Source organism: Talpa europaea, assembly GCF_964194135.1.
Source record: "Talpa europaea genome assembly, chromosome: 15".
NCBI classification, from domain to species: Eukaryota; Metazoa; Chordata; class Mammalia; order Eulipotyphla; family Talpidae; genus Talpa; species Talpa europaea.
In genome coordinates, this window is record NC_140083.1 from 56342709 (window position 1) to 56365570 (window position 22862).

Sequence of the window (22862 nt, forward strand, 5' to 3'; positions counted from 1 at the left end):
CAACCCCCTTATTTTGACCCCAATCCCTTCTTTCCAGCCCCCTACCCCCCTATAGAGTGTCTCTGGTTCATAGTTGTTTGTTGATTTTGATATTTTCTTTCTTATAGTTATTCTTTTTCCTGGTCCCTTATTTAAGTTTTCTAGATTCCTGCTATGAGTGAGACCATCAGGTATTTTTCTTTTTCTTTCTGGCTTATTTCGCTGAGCATGATCCCTTCCAGCTCCATCCATGTTGCTGCAAACTGCATGTGTTTATCTTTTTTGAATGCTGAGTAATATTTCATGGTGTATATGTACCACATCTTCTTGATCCAGTCATCTATTTTTGGGCATTTGGGTTGTTTCCAAAGCTTAGCTATTGTAAACAGTGCTGCTATAAACATAGGGGTGCAGGTGCTCTTTGGAACTGATGTTTCTGTGTCCTTTGGGTAATACCTAGGAGTGGAATTGCTGGATCATATGGAAGCTCTATGTTTAGTAGGTCCAGAAATCTCGACACAGCTCTCCATAGTGGTTGGACCAGTTTGCGCTCCCACCAACAGAGCAGGAGAGTTGCTTTTTCTCCACAACCTTGCCAACATTTGTTGCTAGTTTTTATTTATTTATTTATTTATTTATAAATAATAAATTTTATTTTTATATTCCCCCATACAATTGCAAACGCCCCATTCTGACCCCAATCCTTCCCCTCCCGCCCCCCACCCCCCAACAAGTGTCTCTGGTTCATAGTTTTTTGTTGATTTTGATTTTCACTTTCTTATATTCATTTTCCTGGTCCCTTATTTAAGTTTTCTAGATTCCTGCTATGAGTGAGACCATCCGGTATTTTTCTTTTTCTTTTTGGCTTATTTCGCTGAGCATGATCCCTTCCAGCGCCATCTATGTTGCTGCGAATTGCATGTGTTTATCTTTTTTGAATGCTGAGTAATATTCCATGGTATATATGTACCACATCTTCTTGATCCAGTCATCTATTTTTGGGCATTTGGGTTGTTTCCAAAGCTTAGCTATTGTAAACAGTGCTGCTATAAACATAGGGGTGCAGGTGCTCTTTGGAATTGATGTTTCTGTGTCCTTTGGGTAAATACCTAGGAGTGGAATTGCTGGATCATATGGAAGCTCTATGTTTAGTAGGTCCAGAAATCTCGACACAGCTCTCCATAGTGGTTGGACCAGTTTGCACTCCCACCAACAGTGCAGAAGAGTTCCTTTTTCTCCACACCCTCGCCAACATTTGTTGTTGCTAGTTTTTTTAATATGTGCCATTCTCACTGGTGTGAGATGGTATCTCATGGTAGTTTTGATTTGCATTTCCCTGATTACAAGTGATGTTGAACATTTTTTCATATGTCTGTTGGCCATTTGCATTTCAGGAGAAATCACAACGGACACAGCAGAAATCAAAAGAATAATCAGTAACTACTATGAACAGTTATATGGAAACAAGTTCAACAATCTAGAGGAGATGGACAAATTCCTACAACTCTACAATCACCCAAAGCTAGATAAAGAAGAAATAGAACACCTAAACAGACCAATTACAAGCAGCGAAATTGAAATGGTAATCTAAAACCTCCCCAAAAACAAAAGCCCAGGACCTGATGGATTTACAAATGAATTCTACCAAACATTCAGAGACGAATTAGTGCCTATCCTTCACAAACTCTTCCAAAATATTGAGAAGGTAGGGACTATACCAAACACGTTCTATGAAGCCAATATTACACTAATACCAAAACCGAATAAGGACAACACAAAAAAGGAAAACTATAGGCCAATCTCCCTAATGAACACTGATGCAAAAATCCTCAATAAAATTTTAGCTATCAGAATCCAACAATGTATCCATAAGATAATTCACCACGACCAAGTTGGATTCATTCCAGGGGCACAAGGATGGTTTAACATCCGAAAATCAATCAACGTTATCCAACACATCAACAAAAAGAAATATAAAAACCATATGATAATATCAATAGATGCTGAGAAAGCTTTCGACAAAGTGTTGCTAGTTTTTTTTAATATGTGCCATTCTCACTGGTGTAAGATGGTATCTCATTGTAGTTTTGATTTGCATTTCCCTGATGACAAGTGATGTTGAACATTTTTTCATATGCCTGTTGGCCATTTGCATTTCCTCTTCAGAGAACTTTCTTTTTATCTCTTCTGCCTATTTTTTGGGTGGATTATTTTCTTTGTTTTTGTTGAGTCTCATCAACTCTTTGTAGATTTTTGTGATCAGTTCTTTATCATTAGTGTTGTGTGCAAAAATGTTCTCCCAGTTGGTGGGGTTTCTCTTTGTTTTTTTAACAGCTAATTTTAACAGGATTTTGTGGCAGGATGTAGTCAGGAAGTCAGGAAGAGAAAAGAAGTCTTTTCACAGGAAGAAAGGTTTGGAAATTATCCCAAATACTCTGTGATCAATAAATGTACTTTATTACCTATGTAATAAGTTATATATTACTTACACATAAATATATATCAAGGATTCCCAAACACTTCCTTTCTGTGAGGCTATATTATTACCAACAGACATCAAGTGACATTTGAAGTTGCCCCTTATTAATCAACTAATGCCCAGAGAATATATCAAAACCAGGTGGGAGGCTATACCAATTCTTTCTATGGTTAGATTAGGTTAAACTCCACTTTTCTATAATCTTTAAATCAGAACTTTATTTTCCTCGCCTACATTTAATAAGACTTTTATAAAAACTTAATCTTAAATAATATATTACCTCTAATAAAGTGATTAGATAACTATTAAGGAAGCTGAAATGTACTTCATATACTTCACAGTTTGCTTGCTACTAAGTAAAAAGAAAGCTAATTTTAAAAGTTAAGGTCCAATTTTATCCTGGACAACTTTGTTGTAATTGGTTTTGCAAAACATAGGACATAAAAGTAGTACCCCTATGCAAAATACCTGAGAAATACTTTACAGATGATGTTATATTCATCATAAATTACTTGAGAAACTGGCATAGCAAAACAGATTTATCTTCACTAGGCAGTCAGTGATAACTCAATGAATAATATGTTAAATGACATTTATAGAAAGTTGGAAGGAAGATATTTCCATTTTGGAGCAAAATGATGATCCCATTTCTCATACAGCAAAGAAATATGTGTATAGGTAAGTCCAGTGAATTATCTCTTCAGTGGAATAGTTTCAAAGGTATTTCTTGGGCAAAAGATGATTATGAGGTATGTTGCTGTGTTTGTTAAAGCAAGACAAGAAAAGAAAATTCTACCAACTGGTGTATTGGGGTCATTTTGACAGTGATCTTGTAAGCTGCTTCTTTGTGGCCCAACCAAGAGTAGTACTATTTATATGATCTCATTCTCTAGATGAGCAAAATGGGACTTCTGGAAATTAAATATCTTATTAAGGTAGCAGGTATGGTTCATCCCAGAGTGGGGATATATATATTTTTCTACTTCAAAGATGATTCTCATCACCACCACCCAGTGACTTGTCTTTCATTGCCATTAGTGTGGAATCTTGTAGGACTAGACTCTAAAATTTGCAATTCCATAGAAACTTAATTAGAAACTTTTACTTCCACAGATGTGCAGCTGGAAGAAGATTCTGTAGAGTAAATTGGACCTCAGTGGGTGGCTGCTGGTTAAAGTAGCATTTCCAAAGTCAATGTTCAGAGGTCATTTCTACTCCATCATAGATAAACTAACCTACACAACAGTTCTGCCACAGACATGGTGTAGGAGAAAGGAGAGAGCTATGCAGGTTTGAGTAGAACTGCCTCACACACTCTACATAATAAATTTAATTTATGTAAGGCCCGAGTGGCAGTAGAAAATGCAGTGGTGTATTTCTGTTGGCTGAAACCACCTTTTTTTTGTCAGAAAGCAATTCTGAAATATTTATTTCCTGCACATTCATAAGATTATTTGCAAAACCCACTACTGAAAGACTGACCTTGCAGCTATTAAAATTTTGGAGAATCTAAAGTTATAACCTTCATCACAATACAGGGTTTATGCTTAAAATCAGAACATGAATGTATCCTAGTGAGAGTAACACAGCATCATCTAGCCAATAACAGTGCTTTAGAAGCAGATGTGAGCTTGAATATAGTCTCATTTCTTTCTAGCTCCGTGACATCTGGCACACATAATATGCCGTTCAAAATCATCTCTTTATTTGTAAGTGTGTAATATTCTCTGGAAATCTAGAACATGAGCTTGGTATATGGTTAAACCCATCTAAATTTCCCTGGGCTTGCCTATCTCCAGCACAAAGGAAGTGCACAGAAACCTTAGTTGAATAAGCATGTTTTTATCAACTTTCCAGGATTGTTTTATAGATTAACATAAATCATATGAATAAAGTACCTGGCACAAAATCTGACAAAAACAAAAAAACCCACATATTCAAGGAGTGGTGGTTTCTTTTTTTCCTGTGGTTAACTCAAGATACACTTTTAATACCTTATTTCAAATATTTTCTTTCTTGTTTGAGGAAGCAATGAGAAATAATTTATTGAATAGGAAAAAAAAAATACCACCAAAGTCAATGAAAGGAAAAGGCACAAAGAATCTTTAGTTCAGCACATTCATCCAAGATGAACCAATACCCAAGTCTAGAAGGTTCTAGAAGGTTAGAGATGCAAGTTGGGCATTTTGAATGATAATGACTCATCAGGACCAGCCCATACAATATTGTGGGAAGAGATTACATTCTGAAATTTCTGATTTTGTATTTCATATTATCTAACAAAGATAGCTTCTCAATAAACCATGAAACACATACTGGAACAACAAATTGGGGTTTATTGGCCATGGCGATGACTATTTTCTTTGATGCATGTCTTCAGCTGTGTATCTTACATATAAGTGACTTGTCTATGCAAATTGTTATTCATGTAACAGATATTTACACTTTCTGTTATGGTGACAGGATATTATCTATTTTTATATACCTCCATAAATCTTAATATAGAAATTTAGAGCCTTTAAGGATGCATTTTTTTTAAAGATTTATTTATTTATTCAAGAACCAGGGCACAGGCCAGATGCATGGGAGGGTGAGAGAATTCACCAGAGACAGCGAACAGAACAGGTAGACTGATGAAACACATTGCTGAGGGGAGCAGAGGGCGAGGCAGGCGAGGTCTGCTGCACCATGTGGGTTTCTCCCTAGCTGGCCAGGATTGAACCCGCACTGCAGAGGCTGCAGACAGCTTCACAATGTGCACTCAACTGCCTGTGCCACCAGGGAGGCCCTAAGGATGCTTTAAATGGAGAAGGTAAATAGTAGGGAAATGCAGATGGAAGAACTGTCATTTTTTTGATAAATGTAGATTTGGTACTAAAGATGGCAATGTCTCATAACATGTTAGCCTTTTACTATTGGGTAAAAAGATTAGCTTTTCATTTTTTAATATTCAAGAAAGCTTTGTAATAACTTAAAAGTCATTCTAGACCCTGTGAAATTTTTTTGGTGCCAGGTTACAATTGTGTTAAAAATTAACATTAAAATTAACCTAGTAAAGTACTTTTTTATACTTTAAATAAGTTAAGTTGAGTAAATTGATTATAAACTAGATTTTCATTATTTTCTGGATTTCTTGATTGACAGTTTTCCAATTCACCGCGCTAATGTAACTTCTGTTGGAAGTCTTTAGGATAAGATTATTTAGACCTTTTCTAATAATAGTTCTATAATTTGGTAACTATTTATACCATGTAAAACCAGTAACAGATATTCTTAAAAGTCCAGGCTCTATTAGGAGAATTTTTACAAGATATGCTTTCCTGAATACTGATGTAAATTCCTGTTATCCTCAAATCAGGCCAAATGACACCAAACCAAAGCATTAAGGTGGTGAAATGAAAGCTTTGTATACGCAGATTTCACACTGCTCACCCCACTCACTCATTCACTGATTAAACATTTCTTGAACAACATCTGGGATGCTGTCACTATAGGAGATTCAAACAAGGCATAGTTTGGGAAAATGAGAAGTTATAGGCTACTAGGAAAGTTTAAATTCTAGGTTCTATGATGAATGTACATGTGTTATGGGAATATAGGTAATGCTTAAATCAGAGTTAGTACTCAATGTTTCAACTTTATTGAAGAAGTATTTAAGAAGATAAAAGAAAGGTATTTGTTACAGGAAAAGAAATGTACTTGTAAATGTACAGGAGAGTGAAATAATGCCACCCAAGGTACCAGAAACATGATCTATTTTAGAGAAGAGGAGAGATTTGTTAGTAAAATAGAAGACAGGAAATGATAGGCTTTTTCCTGAGTTACTTGTAGTAACACAAGTTCATATTTTAGCATATTCATTGTTAAGAATGTAGAAGTAAGTTTCAAGTGCTATGTGTAGCTGTGTATATTGTACCACACACAACTCCAGGTGGCATCACTCACACAGGTCATAATGGGAGTGACTCTCCCTGCAGAGCTGTGCAACATTATTTTCCTGGTCCCAGGAGCTGCTAGAAGAGAAACTAGTGCAAATGCTCAATATTGCTTCCCTGTCAACTTCAGTACTCTGAATCCTCATTTCTGTGCCCCCATACTCTTACCATACATTATTGTCATGCTTCATTCATACTAATAAGTAAAATTTAGTATGAATGAAGCATGACAATAATTTATACCAATAGAATCAAATACAATTTCCCATAATTTACAGACAAACAAAGAAGTAGCAAAGAAAGTTAGTTCTAAACCTAGCATTTCAGGCAAGAGTAAGAAAAAGATTATTTTAGGCACTGAAAGCCATCACCATTCATTCTGTCTCCTTTAAGACTTGGTATAATGATAAGGCTACTCTTCACATCGCCTGGGAAAATGCTTAAACTGAAGATTTCATAGCTCTATCTGAAACCTTGTCAGCTAGAATCTCCCATATGATACTGAATGGACATTGCAAATGCATAGCAATAAGTGATTTAAATGGCTCCCCAAGAGGAAGTGACAATTCTTTGTCAGAATACAGTTTACATCTGAGCTTCAAACTCATGGTTTGCCTAGCCTTAGAAATTTCCATCAAATGAAGTGCACAATTATTGCGGGACTCTTCTCTGAGACATACTGAGATATACATTAATTTAGCAGATTGTGATTTTAATATTTTGTAGTATTCTCATTATTCAGAAACAATAAGGAAACACACTTATGAATTGAGCTCTTCAACTTCCATAGAAGAGTTTCTAACAATCATTTAAGCAACTTCGTATCAGGAAAAACAATGCCTAATTTTATTCTATTTAGAAGTCAATGTAAATTGTTAGGAATGCCCTCTTCCTATTCAAATCCTGAAAGTCCATCTACTATCTGTCCAGATAATATCTTATAGGACTACAAAGAAAAGAAAAATCTCACTCCTGTCCTATATCTTAATACTTTTTAAAAATTGTTTTTTATTGTGGTAATATATTGGTATACGACATCACAAGTAATTTAAAGCACCTTCATTGCTCTAAAAGTTTTCTCCCACTTCTTTCTAAACATGCTCATCTTCTATGTGAATGTGCTTTTCACACCCTTCTTGAAATCTGGCAGTGAGAAGAGAATGCAACACTGTAGACAGCATCGAGACAGTGTGGATTTTATTGGGTTAATCCTATTCTGTGTGCCAATTACTACTACTGTTCATGAAGCCCAACGCTTTACCTACATTAGAAAAGTTTGAGACTAGGGGGTTTGAATTCAATCCAGTCTTTAAGTTTTACTTTGTGTTTCTTTCTTTGTGTGTTACTTTGTGTTTCTTTCTTTATTTATAAACAAATATGCAGACATTTTTCATAATGAAATTTTATTAAATTATCTGTGAAAAATTATTTTTACCACTTCAGTTTAATCTTACCAGGTTAGTATTTGATATTTTTAACAGTATTCTGTCATTCTTTTGTTAGGCAGATTACCCATTTTTCATGCCAAAATGTAAGTGTGCATTCTTTACTCAGTCATTGACAAAATGTTAAGTAGGGTGGTGCCTAAAAGGGTTTCAAAATTCTTATTTTATTCTGTAATTTTGCTCTGCAGAAATTATTCTATGTGTAAGTAACTATGACAACCCTTACAAGATTATGAAATAAATGAATAAATATCTATAACCCTAACTCCCCCACAAATGATTAAATATATTTTAAAAATAAAAACATAGAACATCTTTGTCTTTTAAACTGTTAAAATAGTCATTATATATTTATATACAACATACAGAAAGCAACACTTTTAGAACACATTAGAGCAATTAGACAAGAGCAATAGATAAAATCAGTTTCCAACTTTATAGTTTGCTTAAATGAAGTAGATGTTAAGAAGTTGATCTGGTGAACATAAAGAGGTGATTTTCTGGGACTCCTTGGTGGCACAAGGGGCTAAGCACAGCACTGTGAAACTATCCACAGTCTCTGTAGCATGAAGTTTGATCCTTGGCCCACCAGGGAGCTATCCACATGGCACAGCAGACCTCTCCTGTCTCACCTATGGCTTCCCTCAACAGTGTATTTCAGTCAGCCTGCCTGTTCTGCTCCCCACTCTGTCTCTGGTGAATCCTCTCACCCCCCGCACCTCTGGCCTGTACCCCAGTTCTCATATGCATAAATAAATAAATCTTTAAAAAAAAAGTGATTTTCTAAAACATGACTTCAAAATTTTTTTAGTTTGGTTAGCAATTCTAATCTATCTGGAATAGACTATTCAACGAAATAGAAATAGAATATTTAATATTAATAAAATTCTCTAAATTTTCCAGAGATAATGACTTAATTTTAATATAGGGCATATGTACAACTACACTCATGTATTTATCTTGTCCTATTGGCAGACGCATATTGATCAATATAGTAGTCATCCATCAGCCTATTGTAAATATTATAAGTATTTATCCTTGTACTCTGCTTTAAAAAAATGAGCAACATACATCTTGCTTGTCCCCTTTAAAAACTATTCTTTTCCACATTCCTTTTCATATCCTCTAATTCTTTTTCATACTCCGCAACTAATTCTTTCCAAATTATCTAAATTCTCTCATTGTGAAATATGCTGAAATAAATTGAACTAAACACCTATCTATCAATGAGAAAAAAGTATATATTTTGAAAAAGTTTAACAAAAATATTTCTAAACAATCAGATAGCTATACATTTATCAAAAATTTGAATGAAATATAGCATACTATTAATATTTATTGGATGTAAGTGGTAAGTTATATGGGTTTTGTATATTACTGTATGTTTGAAATACTTATAAAACAAAAAAAAAAAGGTTTCCACTATCTGATATTTGATGAAATACAGTATCTCCTACATCTGAATATAATATGAACATCATGTTGATGTTCCATGAAAATAGTTTACTTCCTATACTGTGTCTACCAAATAAAATTTTCAGGACAGATGCATAAAATAATGCAAAAAGAATTTCCTTTAAACATGTGGAAGTGATAAGGCATTACTTATATTTATAATTTTCTTTATGATTTGGTTGAAATTCACTCCAGATAAAAACAATGTTTTAAAGTAGCTAGCAATTGTCCATAAAATGCTTATAAAAGAGCCTCACAATTAAGTGTGAGTTATCATTTTTAGTAAAAGTATATCTAAAATGCCTTTTGTTTTGCCATAAGAATTTTCAAGAGAATATAACATCCATAATTAAAGTTTTTCCTAATTCATGCATAGATAACAGAAATTAACTGACTTCTCATGGGATGAGATAACATAATCTTGTGTATGCATTTAAAACTATAATGTTACTTAAAGAAGTCAGTAATATTATTTTCATTTCAAGCTTGCACTGAATTAGTAGCAATCTGCATTGTAATCATCAGGGAAAAATAACAAATACTTTTTAAGGAAATTTCAGTTTAGTAGGATTATTTATCATGTGAAGTTAAAATAATGCATTTTCCTCTCCTGTCTTTTTCCATAAACAAAAGCCACAGTGCCAAGACCAAAAGAAATGGTAAAATTCTTTATTTTTCTTCTTTTTTGAACAGAAATAGTGGTGCCAAGTTCAGTTTGTTCCATTGGTTTGAAGCCAAATAAATGGCAAAAAATAGTGAAAAGCCTGGTCACAACATGTGTCACAAGTTTCTATTAACGTCCTTCTATAAATTTCAGATCTCTGTGCTGCATGAGACATAATCAAGCCACGTTTAAAAAGTCCAGGTCATGAGAGAAAAGGCCACGGGGTAGAGAAGGAGCACCGTGGCCTTGAGAATGAGAACACATGTTTCTGAGAGGGTAAGGTCCTAGAGGCCAGTATTTAAATCCTACCTTCTGCTGAGTTACTACCAACATGACAATTTACTGCCCACACTGTAATGTTAGTTTACAGTTCAAGTAATAAAATAACACCCTATAATATGGCAGCACAGATGCCAACAGGAAGGAATCTCAACTTACCTCTATGCTTTGAAACAGAGATGCTCAAAAGCAGAGGAAGAGTATAAGAAAGGCAAATGGCCTTTGGGCATGGTTATTTATGCTTTAGAAATAATTTCACTAAATCCAAGGAGGTTGCTTGCTTTCTCATGGATAAATGGAAATTTCTTCAACACACACCTGTTCAAGGAAACTTTTTGAATAAATTACACTCAGGTTTGCATTGTTTTCCTTTATTTTGGGAATATTTACTAAAAATCTACTGTGTTGGGTTGCCATAATCAGCATAAAACAAACTGCTGGAATTATACTATTTAGCAAAATACATTTAATTTTTTTGCTAAACAGGAATATTAATTTTACATAGCACATAATATATCCTATTTTGTTACTAATAAATAATAATTATATAATATATATATTTCTATATAAAGGAAAAACAAAACTGCCTTAGGATTGCATTTCAGAAAAGGTGCACAGGGTAAGCTGTGGTAACAAACATCTGAAGAGATGCGAACTCGTACCCCTAAGTCATACAGAGTGCTGTAAACTCATGTTACCGCAATAAAAAAATACAATTAAAAATCATTCCAAGAACTAAAAATATAACAAAAGAGCTTCAGGCTGCCACAGATTTAAAATACCAGATGAGATATGATACAAGTTATCATATAGCACTTAGGGACAGGGCAATAAAACCAAGGTTAAGACATACCAGCTCCTCAAATCATGATTCCTGATTTAGAATCAAAGGAATTTTATTGATGCTTCCAGCTTTCTAATCATGACTACCAAGGTCTATCCCTTCTTTGCTTCATGACAATGTCTTTTCTCTACTTACTAGTCCTCTTTCCCTTGGATCTCTTCAGCATTGTCATGAACAATTGCTCCTTTCCCTTCCTCTCTCTCAACTCTTGGGGAACTACAGTTGTCACATCTGTTCACACTTCTTTATCTGCCTTACTGATCACTGGGTTTATGTTTGAAAAAACCCTGAGAGGGTTTTTTTCTTTCCCTCCCTAACTTTTTTTTGGTATTTCTTCTTTCAAGTATGTCTCATGAATGTTGGCTAAACAACTTTGTGTAGATCCATAGTCAAAAGGATTTGAAAAAAAAGACCATAGTTATAAAATTCTAAAATGGAGAGTTCTGAGATTCAAATGTGAGCTGCCACCCAGAAGCACTTCACCACGGGCCACCAACTTCAGCGAGCAAGCTATTTTGATTTAAGTTTGATAACCTACAGATATCCAATAAGAACAGGCTCGGGCCCTCTCTGGTGGCACAAGGGATTAAATCTCAGCACGATGAAGCTATCAGCAGCCACTGCAGCATGAGTTCGATCCCTGGCCAGGGAGCTGACCCACATGGTGCAGCAGACCTCTCCTGTCTTCCCCGCTGCTCCCCTCAGCAGTGGATTTCAGTCAAGCCACCTGTTCTGCTCCTCACTCTGTCTCTGGTGAATCCTCTCACTGCCCCCCAACCCCCGCAGCACCTCTGGCCTATACCTCAGCTTTTGTACGCATAAATAAATAAAATAAATCTTAAAAAAAAAGAACAGGCTCTAACTCATAACACTCTGTTTTCCAGTAAGTGTTCATTGCATCATGCATCACCACAAAAGCAAAAACAAAACTATTTTTAAAAAACCCCAAACACAAAACTTACCCCTAGGATCTGGAAAATCAAACCTGACAAGAAGCTTCATTTTTTATGACTTTTGAGATAATACAAGTTCACTAGTCTCTTTAATGTGGTTCTGGCATTTTGTTTTGTAATTATTTGCACCCGTTTCTTGGATTTACTTAATTTTACACAATCACTGCTTTCTACACATAAACCATTAATAATGAGAACAGAACTGCCAAATAATCTTCATTTTCTAATGTAAAATTTGTGAAAAAAATCAGTAGCTTTTATGATATTATAAAATCATAGAGGATTAAAATCAAATAACCCTTTAGCTTGTCTCTTAGAATGGAAATTAAAGAATTCCTAAATCATAAATAAGATTTTTGTGTATTATAAATACATATTTACACATATAAGCTAGACAGGCATTAATAATAAATTAAATAAAGACATGCATGCTCTTAAATACCTATGTATTGTACCAAGAATATATTAAAATCTGCATCTTGGTGTTTTTTCATGAGTACACAGGAAAAGATGCTGCATTCACCTCAGAAGATGAACCATTTTCCAATTTTCATTGCCTTAATTCCCCCACATTAACCCCCTGGCCTTAGAACTGCCTGGGCCCCTCCCCCTACCCTATCTGCACCTATGGACTCTGATGACTTGCTCCAGTTAGTATATCCCAATCTCAGATTTTTAGATGAAAATCTAAGATCAGTACAATCTCTTTTCCATCAGTTTTATCTGAGTGAAAATTTCAAAAATATACCCCCCCAAATTTCCTCTAAAGTATGTTTTCACAATTAATGAAGCTCTTGCTCTCTGCTAGAGATTGCACAAAATCACCTAAGATGCCATAAAAATGATTTCCATTGGTCAAGTATTACAGCTTAAAGATAAAATGAATAGTTCTCAAGTGAGTACATCTTTCTTGCATTATTCTTGCATGGAGAAGGCAAAACTTGAGACCTACAAGATTTAGTTTCCAGAATGTCTATATTTTCTTTATAGGAACTTATTATAAAATACCTGCATTTATTAATTTTTCTTAATGTTCATACAAGATAGATTTCAAAAAGTTTTCAAAAAAGCTGTAAATGCAAAAGTGTTCAGAAACTGTCTATGGCTTAAAGTGTTAGATATTATAATTGCTTTGATTCCTTTCCAAGCCTGTTTTTGTACACTTGGCTAATGTGACTTAAGCTGTTCACAGCTCTTACAGATACATACCTGTCATTGATAGCTGCTTATTTCATTGTTTTGTTTTGTTTTGTTTCATAGGATGTACCAGAAGATTATGACTTGGCAAAAACAAGCATAAGGCAGTATTATGTGTCATGTGAATGATGTCCACAGTCCCCAAGATAAGAGGGCCCTTCAATTAGTATTAAACAACACGCCTACTAATCAGTAAACATGGGGTGGGGGTGCAGAATTGCTGACATTAATTTTCCTTTTTAATTTCTGTGGACTTGTTTGATTCCTGTTCATGGATGTCCTTTCAGAGAGACTAGGGCCTTTAATAAAGGGTGACTTACTCAAGGTCATTCCCCAGTTCACCAGAAACACATGTTCTGTGAAACCACTGCCACATTCTCTCTGAGGCTGCAACTCTGAATCATTTGATGTTTAATGTGGAAAGAAATTATTTCTTCCCCTAGTTTTCTAGAATATTATTGTCCTGTGAGTAAACTCCCTCACCATGGAATGAACTAGCTCTTTTCACTGCTGTTTGGTAGACTTAAAGGTGGAGCTTGAAAACAAAAATGCTTCAAGAAGCATTTTTCCTATATGAAGTGCCAAAATTAATCAGTAAATATTTATTTACTATCTCTACATGCATGATCAAGAGATGGTTCTGTAATATCAGTGCTGTAATCTTCTCAAGTGGAAGCAACTTTGCCTCCTAGGGGACACTTGACAATGTCTGGAGCCAGTTTCATATAGGGGTGAATTATTCCTTTGTAACATGTGGCTCTGGAAGATGGGGAACTTGCTACTACTGTTTCCTGGGGAGGGAGAACCTGAGACCCTGGAGATGTAATAACCACTGGTGTTAGTTGTTAAGATAAGTAGCATTTTCCTCCCTTTGAAGACAAAGACAAAGAGAAATGTCTCTGCATCCTCTTGACCATGTGGAGGTTATGGACATTGTCAAAAATATCCCTACCAGGACAAACTTTCTAAGACTGTTTTTGCAAAGCCTGCGGATGCAAATGAAAAACAACACAAAATTGCAACCAGATAAATGCAATCTCACAACATGTGGGCAGGTAGAGAAGATTACACAGAAGCAGAGAGCTGACTAAAGGTATAATGTGAAACACCAAGAAGTGGATTTAATGGTCCAGTTGGGGGTTTCATGCGGTGCAACAGAAGGTTTTGGTTTCACAAAAACAATCAAGATCATGCAAATGTCCTATGAAATTATGTCTACACCTCCCAGAATAAGAAGGTCATTCTCTTACCACTAGATGTGAGATGATAAGGTCATGTCTGAGAAATGCAGGATGCAGATAAACATTTGTTATGTGGTCCCTGTCCATATCACAAAATATAAACAACACTCACAACAACCAAAAGCAAAATAAACAAACACTTTATTTGGAAAATTGCCAAACCATGAAATAATTATTGGGACAATTTCTAAACCAGTGTTAGACTAATGTATGAAAAAGTGAAAAAGGAGAAGGATGGACAAGCAAAACAAAATGTGTTTGCAGGAAAAGTAACACTGGCAACCAGCTTCATTGAGGGGATGAACTAGTCCTGGCTAACATGTGGAGCACTTGTGGGATGTAGTAATAGGCTCCCAATCTGCTCACACTAATCCCTGGGAATAAATTCCTGGGAAATCTGGATGGTTGTCTTTCTAAAGTGTATTAAATATATTTATAAAGCAATATTCCAGGTAAGTCTGGAAGGTATTTTAATCATACTTTACATCTCTCGTAGAAAACAAATGATTTAACCCAGAAAAGAATTGAACTGTCACTGAATTAGACCACTGCAAGGCAAGTTATCAGATTCATCAGCTTCTTAACAGACCCATTCTCTTTCTCGTGCAAACCCACTGAAACAAGATATTGACATTTAGTGACTTCCCATTAGAATTCACCCTTGACATTGCAAGTAGTGATGTAAAAGTTAACTGATCTGGGCACATGCTTCCTATTCTACAACTTTTAAGATCTGGAGCCTCCAGAGCTTGCTAAGGAGAGCTAAGCTACTGCAAAGGACACAAGTCACTTTTAAGCACACAGGTAGTCTAGTGCATCTGATAATTCCTTCTTGCCAAAGTAGTTGACTACCTTCTTAGATTGTATGCGTGATACTTCCATTAATTAGGAGCAAACAAATCAGTATTCCACTATCCAAATAAGATTTTACTCACTTGAAGAGTAGAGATATCACACAAAAGTTGCTTAAGAAGTACACATGGAATAAAATGAGGGACCGTGGGTGGCTTGGTGGTGGGTGAGAGGTGGTGACAACCCACACCTCTAGATCATATACATGTTGTAAGTCAATGTTACCTCACCTACCACAACCAATGATAATAATAGCAATAATAAAAGAAGTGGTCTTAAGTCTAGATGATAAAGCTGAGCTGCTGGTCAGCAAGCCATCAAGAATAAACTAAAGACTATAGAAACTGCTAGCCTCTAACTACTGATAAATAAAGGCCTCAGGCTTCCCTGCACATAAATACGGTAGGAAGCTCACAAGTCACAAACCGAAGTCATCTTTTCCCACAGGACCATCAACCAAGTGGTAAGTCAATTAACTGATTTCCTTGGAATCCCCTCCTAACATTTTTAAACGTATCCAAGGAGAGCAGTTTTTGACATCCTCTCTTCATTTGTACTGGAAAACTTTTCCTTCAAGAATTTAAAGGAAAATAAAAACACCCGACGAATCGCCTTCTGAGAATCCCGTGCCCTGACTTCATTTGGTATTCCTGGGAATGCTGCCAGAGGAAAGGATTCTGCACGCTGCTGGAGTTTATTTATTATTTACCATCCTCCCTAATTTGGATGATCTACTCTTTGAGAATACATACTTAGGGAAAAAAAGCAGGAAAATCAGCTAGAAAGTTGTGAGTGAGCAGACAACATTTTGTCATAGAATTATGGAGAAAAGAGTAAAGCAATCAATTTGAATTAAATCCCTGATGACTTTAAAGTGTCATAGCAATCAAGGGCTGGCATTTACTTGAAGACAGACATGTATTTTTCTACAGGATATGTATTTGATATAAAAGGTACACCTTCGTATCTTTTGTGAGAATGTAGACGTCATATAATTTTGGAAGGTGAAGTTGAATGGGAGAAACCTCTTACTTCATAACCAGGAAGGGGAAGCCAGCAGAAACTTAACTCTGTTGTGGTAATGACAAATGTCTCCTATACTAGCTGCTTGTTTTTTTCTCTGAGGTATGACTGGCTATTTGCTTCTGGAAGGCCAAAGTTGTTCAACACATTTTTGGCTCCTCCAAGTCGATAAAAAGTGCCTGGCATATGTTGGTGGTTTCTGAATCAAAGTAAAATAGACACAAATTTGCACTCACATCTGCAGAGCTCTCTGCTCTCTACCAGGCATTTCTTGATGCTCAGATGTTAAGCCAGTCCCCTTTCTAGATATCTCAAGCAGCATTTAATCCACATCTTTTGTACTATTCAAGATTTTCCACTACCACAATATTCAACTTTCTGAATCGTTCCTCTATCAAGAAAGAGGAAGGCATTTTGCTCACAGTATCTCTTTCATTCTTGTAGTTACTTGTAGTAACTTCTGTGACCTATTACTGCTGTAGTTCAAGTGCCACATGCATAAAGACTGGCATTCCCACACTGCCCCCACCTGCTCGAATGTGGCTACAAAGCACCAGGATGATACCTTGAGTACCTGCTTGAAAACCCCCCTTTATTATGGAGTATAATGGACATGTCATATATTATAATAGTTTCAGCTATACAACATAGCAATTCCATATTTGAACATGTTCTCAGATGATCACCAGGGTTAGTCCAGCTTACATCCATGTGGAATGCCTTTTTTTTTCCCCAAAGATTTATTTATTTATGCATACAAGAGCTGGGGTACAGGCCAGATGCGTGGGAGGATGAGAAGATTCACCAGAGACAGAGTGGGGAGCAGAACAGGCAGACTGACTGAAATACACTGCTGAGGGGAGCAGCGGGTGAGACAGGAGAGGTCTGCTGCGCCATGTGGGCTGCTCCCTGGCTGACCAGGGATCGAACTTGTGCTGCAGAGGCTGCAGATTGCTTCATAGTGCTGTGCTTAACCCCTTGTACCACCATGGAGGCCCTGGAATGCCCTTTCTGACTTGCCATCTTCACTACTCACTGAACATGCTAACACTGAACTCATCCCTGGAAACTGGTCTGTGTTGATGACACTAATCCTTCAAGTGCTCAGTATCCATTTCTTTCTCTTTTTAAAAGATTTATGTATTCATGCATACAAGAACCGGGGTATAGGCCAGATGTGTGGGAGGGTGAGAAGATTCACCAGAGAGCAGGGAACAGAAAAGGCACACTGACTGAAATCAACTGCTGAGGGGAGCAGCAGGTGAGACAGGAGAGGTCTGCCACGCCATGTGGTTATCTCCCTGGCCAGCCAGGATCAAACAGGCACTGCAGAGGCTGCAGACAGCTTCACAGCGCTGTGCTCAACCGCCTGCACCACCAGGGAGGCCCCACAGTGTCCATTTCTTGACCTTCCCTCCTCCTTCTTCTCCTCCTATTTCATCATAAAGATCACAGGCACCCCTACAGAGATTCTTACTCAGTCCCCATCAGGTAAGTGTATACAGAGTAGTTACAAAGAAAATTCACACACATCCCAACATGTCCCAGCTGCTGTCAGTTCAGAAGTTTATACAAACTATTGTACCCCGCCTTTTCCTCTCTTCACATTTCTGACACCCTATACCCCTGACACCCCACCCCTGAAGCAGTTCCCATTTCTATTAAGGGGACATGAATTCTCTGTTCACCCAAACGCCTATCACACTTTGTTTATATACATGTATCATTGCATCTATCAATTTGACGGTTATAAAATTATGTATTCAAGTATTGCTCTTCATCCAACCATAATTTGTGAGCTCTTGGAAAGCAGTAATCTAGTCATTCAGACTTTCTTCAAAGTCAGACCCACCACAGTGCTGTATACATAGTAAGTGCTTAAAAACCTGTACTCAATTAAAAGAAAATGAGATGGAATTTGCAAGAAGCCTTGGAGTATTAGTAAAATATTAACAGAGCTATGTTCAAATGTAATCTGATGGAAATTCCATTTGAATGGCTGAAAGGCTTCAGACATATTGTTCAAGGAAACCCCAGCAGGATAAGACAGACTCAAAGACCTAAAATGCAAATTCAGTGTCTTGCTTTTTTCCCCGGTGGGAAAATTATTCAATGCTTACTTAGTTCATTTAGCATTGGCAATGAATACCTTGTTTTTTAGCTGCAACTGTTACGTTTCGGAGTTTTTTTTTCATGTTTTTACTTTTTATCTTGATAAATTTGATCTGAGTTGAGGAATCCAAGTAAGACAAAGGCATACTACATTTATTTAGATATGAGAGTTATTTAGCTACTTGAGAGGGCGAAGAAAGACCTTGATACTAAGAATAAACATCAATTTATGCCTTTCAGAATCACTCCAGGCTTTCAAATAAAATTAAACTTTTATGAAGATGTTTTGTGTGTATATGTGCAATTCTAAAGTTTTCTAGCTAGGTGCAATACCTAGAATTTAAACATTTTCATTCTGGTTTTTTATGGTTAAGGTTAATACCAACAATGCACATTTCTGACTTTCTTTTCACTTTCTATTAACAAAAATGACCAATCCAAACCTGAAGATAAATCATATCCAAGTAGATAAACAGGTGGACATGGTATGGTAGCATACATTTGAAAGGCTGCAAACCCAAACCCTTAAAATTACATAGTGTTGTAAACCAACAATACCTCAATTTAAAAAAATTCAAAATATTTTTAAAATATTTTTTTTCTTTTACTGTAACACTGCATTACTTTGAAGAGGCATGTCTTCATAAAGTTGCTAGGGAATATAAAATTATCTTTGGTTACAAATCATCCGAAACCACCGAGTTTCTTACTTGCGCTCACCTTCAGTTTTTTATGGGTTTAGACTCAGGAAACATTATCGCTTCATTACCCACCTTATAGTAAATTGTGGCTTCAAACATTACAGATATGGACAGAGAAAGAGTTGTCAGAGAAAATGAAGAAGGGTAAGGAAGGTTAGGGAAAGCAAAGCAAAGATTCTTTTGCATATTCTTAATTCAGGGCAACTTGTATATATTATTTACTAATCAAATTGATAATGGACAACAACAAAATCACAGCTATTAACATCTCCACTAAAAATAATGGACTTAGTTTTATGTTTCCCTGTGACCTAAATAAGTGATCCACACACACAGTGACAGTCCATGTCCTCATCAACTTTGAGGCAACACTTGGGAAAATCTCACACTTCACAATGCACTTTTAAAAACAACGTTGTACATTCACCTCTTTTTTCTTTATGCCACACTTCTTTAGTGGTAAATACAAATTGTGAGCAGCTGAGGTAAACTGTTCCACCCACTTAATTCTTATTTGTCATGTTTACTGTCAGGTAAACAGATGCTGCTATGAGAGAAATGATTTTTGTATTTCTCCACAACATACCCTAGGAAGAGAGATAATTTTCTTAGTGTAAAACTCAGCCTTTATTCTGCCAGGCAAAGTAATTATGGAAGCAAAACAAATCCACATTGTCTAATTAGGTCATTAAACAGCATAAATGCGTCATGGAAGCTTTTCTCCTTGTCTAAAACATAAAGTGAGACAATGAAAACAGCCTGGTAATATAGAAAGGTTTACAATTTGTTTCTTTTCAAAAAATAATAGGTCCTTTCATCTTTCTATTTCCCAAAGACGAAGACAGTTAATTTAGAGACAAAATCTGTAATTAGTTCAGGGTTGACTCTGATTATATTTCAAAATATTTAACCAAAAACAGGAAGATGGAGAAAAGAAGAAAATACACAGAGAAATTATCAAAGGAAGTGAATAAAATCAAGAGAGTGGTTTGCTGATCAAAATGCATTTTGCAGCAACAAGATGAATATAAAATCTACATTCATATAAACACAGCCAATCTGGGATCGCAGAAAGCTCTTAGGAGAAATACACTGGCATCTGCCTTTGGGATTTGAAACCAGACTTTAATTACAGCTAACTTAAATAAAAACAAATGGCATGATGATTTTGCCTCTTCCTTTCTCTACTTCCTATTATTTTTTAAGTTTTAGAAAACTGGCTCAAAGTGTTAAGAAACAAAATACAAAAAAGGAAAAAAGAAACTTACCTGAGATCCTCTTGGCCCTCGCTTCTGGTCCCACTCTGAGTGGCCCATGAGCTATAAAACAACATAATAATGGCAGTAAGTTAAATGATACTTACATTACATGGCCAATATTTTTACTCTTCCTTTTAAAGAATGATTAGGCTTTTGAAATCTAGGCTTTAATTGCAATGTATTAAATAGCCATCGTGAATAACTTAATATACTAAAGTAATAAAGTTCTGGTTGGCTTGCTGAGAGTTCAACTGCTAGTTGCTTGGAAGACATTTTAAGAACACTGTTTGACAGCGAGAGCCTGTCAATGTATAGCTTTTAGGAACATCACAGACAGATGTGAAACCAAGTTAAGCTTTATTTACATATTCGCAAGCTTCTAGTTCATTAGGAAAATCTGCAACAGAAATCCACTGGAGGAGTTTAATCTACTGTCACGAATGGTAAACAAGCAGAAGGTCAAAATATTTCAATGAATTTAATTGTATTTTGATAATGTCACATAAAAATGAAGGTTCTAAAGAGTAAAATTATATAATATGAAATCATGCCCAAAGTCACAAAACATAGATTTTTATAAAAACAGACACTACAAAACCTTATCAAGTTATTCACTTAGTGGTAATAGTCCTGAGCTACTCTATTTACCAGGGATCTTTAATTACTGAAAATAACATTGAACTAGAAGGCTGTTAAGGAAATACCAGATATTGATCGAGAGGAACAAACCTTCACTAATCTGTCCAATATACTCACTATACATGCAAACTCAAACTCATAAACTACTTACCATTTGTGAGCTAACATGACTACAAGACAGACTAAGTAAGGTATGTGCATACATTAGCAATTTTTCTCTGCAACAGCAATGACTCCCTAGTAGGTATAATTAAAACAAACAACAACTTCATAATAGCAACAATGAAAAATAATAAACCTTTAAAGAATACTATCAAGGAAAGCTTGTTAGCCATACAATGAAAACAGAAACATTACTTATAAACACACTCTACTCCTGGTTAAGAATGAATTCTAACTCCTCTACTGATCTTTTTGATATAAGGGAAAGGTGGCTGGGTGGGAGGGGGCGCAACAAAGCATGGGGGAAGATTATTGGGGCTTTGGTGTGGGTATGATGCAAAAACATCCATTAGTAGAAGTATGAACCTACATGCCTTAAAAAATACAATAATGTAAATGAACTTGCTTCAGTAAAAATATGTAAAACAGTTTCAATAAAATAAATACTGGAATTAAAAGACTGAAAGACTGAATTCCATAAAGTTATAAAGTATTCAATTCTACCCAAAGAAATTCACAGGTCTGACTCAATTTTAATCAGAAAATTGTATTTTTTAAGAAATCGAAAAACCAGAACTTAAATTTTAATGGAGAAAATGAACTCATAAGAATCAGAAAATATTAGAAGACTTGAAATAATCCAACAGGCTATCAAAACATACAAAACACATATATAATGACTTAAGACTCAAAACATAAGGGAATGACATATAGTGACAATTTTTAATTAACTCAGGTACATGTAACAGCAAAATATGAAATAGAAGGTATCAAGTATCAATGGGTATTTGATGAAAATTCAACAAGTGAAAAAGAGAAATGGACTCTTGGAAAAATTTAGAGTTGAATCTTACAGTATTCATGAATATAATTCTTGTTAGTATAAAAGATAATTTTAAAAAGATGAAAATATAAGGATAATATAAAATAAAATCTAGGGAAATATTTAAATGAACTAGGATTGTAATAAAAGATTTACAACTAAAGAAACCACAGATCTACTGGTCCAGCTATACAAGATTTTTAAATGTCTATGCAAATAATCCTTTTTGGCAAAATATCTGCAATAAATTCTAAGTAAATGATAATACCTTCAGCACATTGAAAATGCTACAAATTTGGAAGAAATAATAATAACCAGGGCATATGACTGGGGGAAGGATAAGGACAATTTACAGAATAAACAATAAAAGTGAGTAGATTCATGGGAATGAAATTTTTAGTTAAAGTAAAAGAACTTGAGTATAAACAATAAAAAGCTACTGTTGCTTATTAAATTAGCAAATTGATAATGTTTTATTTGTTGAAGATATAAGGGGATAAGCTAGTATGTATGATTATGTGTGTGTATATACACATATTAAAACATAAAACACATACAATGTATGTGTCTTAGAAGGGAAACTATCCAATAAATTATAGTGTAGAAAAAATATACAGTAGCAATTATAATTTGACTTTCAGGATGTTTTTAAAAATCATATAAGAAATACTCATGGTACACACTTCACACCAGTGAGAATGGCCCATATTAAAAAGAAAAACAATAACCTGGCAATAACAAATGCTGACGAGGAGGTGGAGAAAAAGGAAACTTATTAAACTGTTGGTGGGAATGTAAATTGATTCAACCATTATGGAAA

The 22862-nt window shown here is 35.4% G+C and overlaps 1 protein-coding gene across 1 annotated transcript in view; it reads right to left on the reverse strand.

Annotated features, from left to right (window-relative positions):
- Nucleotides 1-22862, reverse strand: part of PDE3A (phosphodiesterase 3A) — a gene marked incomplete at both ends in the record, with an annotated part of 284537 nt that overhangs the window by 96677 nt on the left and 164998 nt on the right. The window contains one exon of the mRNA XM_084255033.1: nt 20428-20478. Within this exon, the coding sequence (XP_084111159.1) occupies nt 20428-20478 (51 nt within the window). The remainder of the gene's footprint in view (nt 1-20427; nt 20479-22862) is intronic.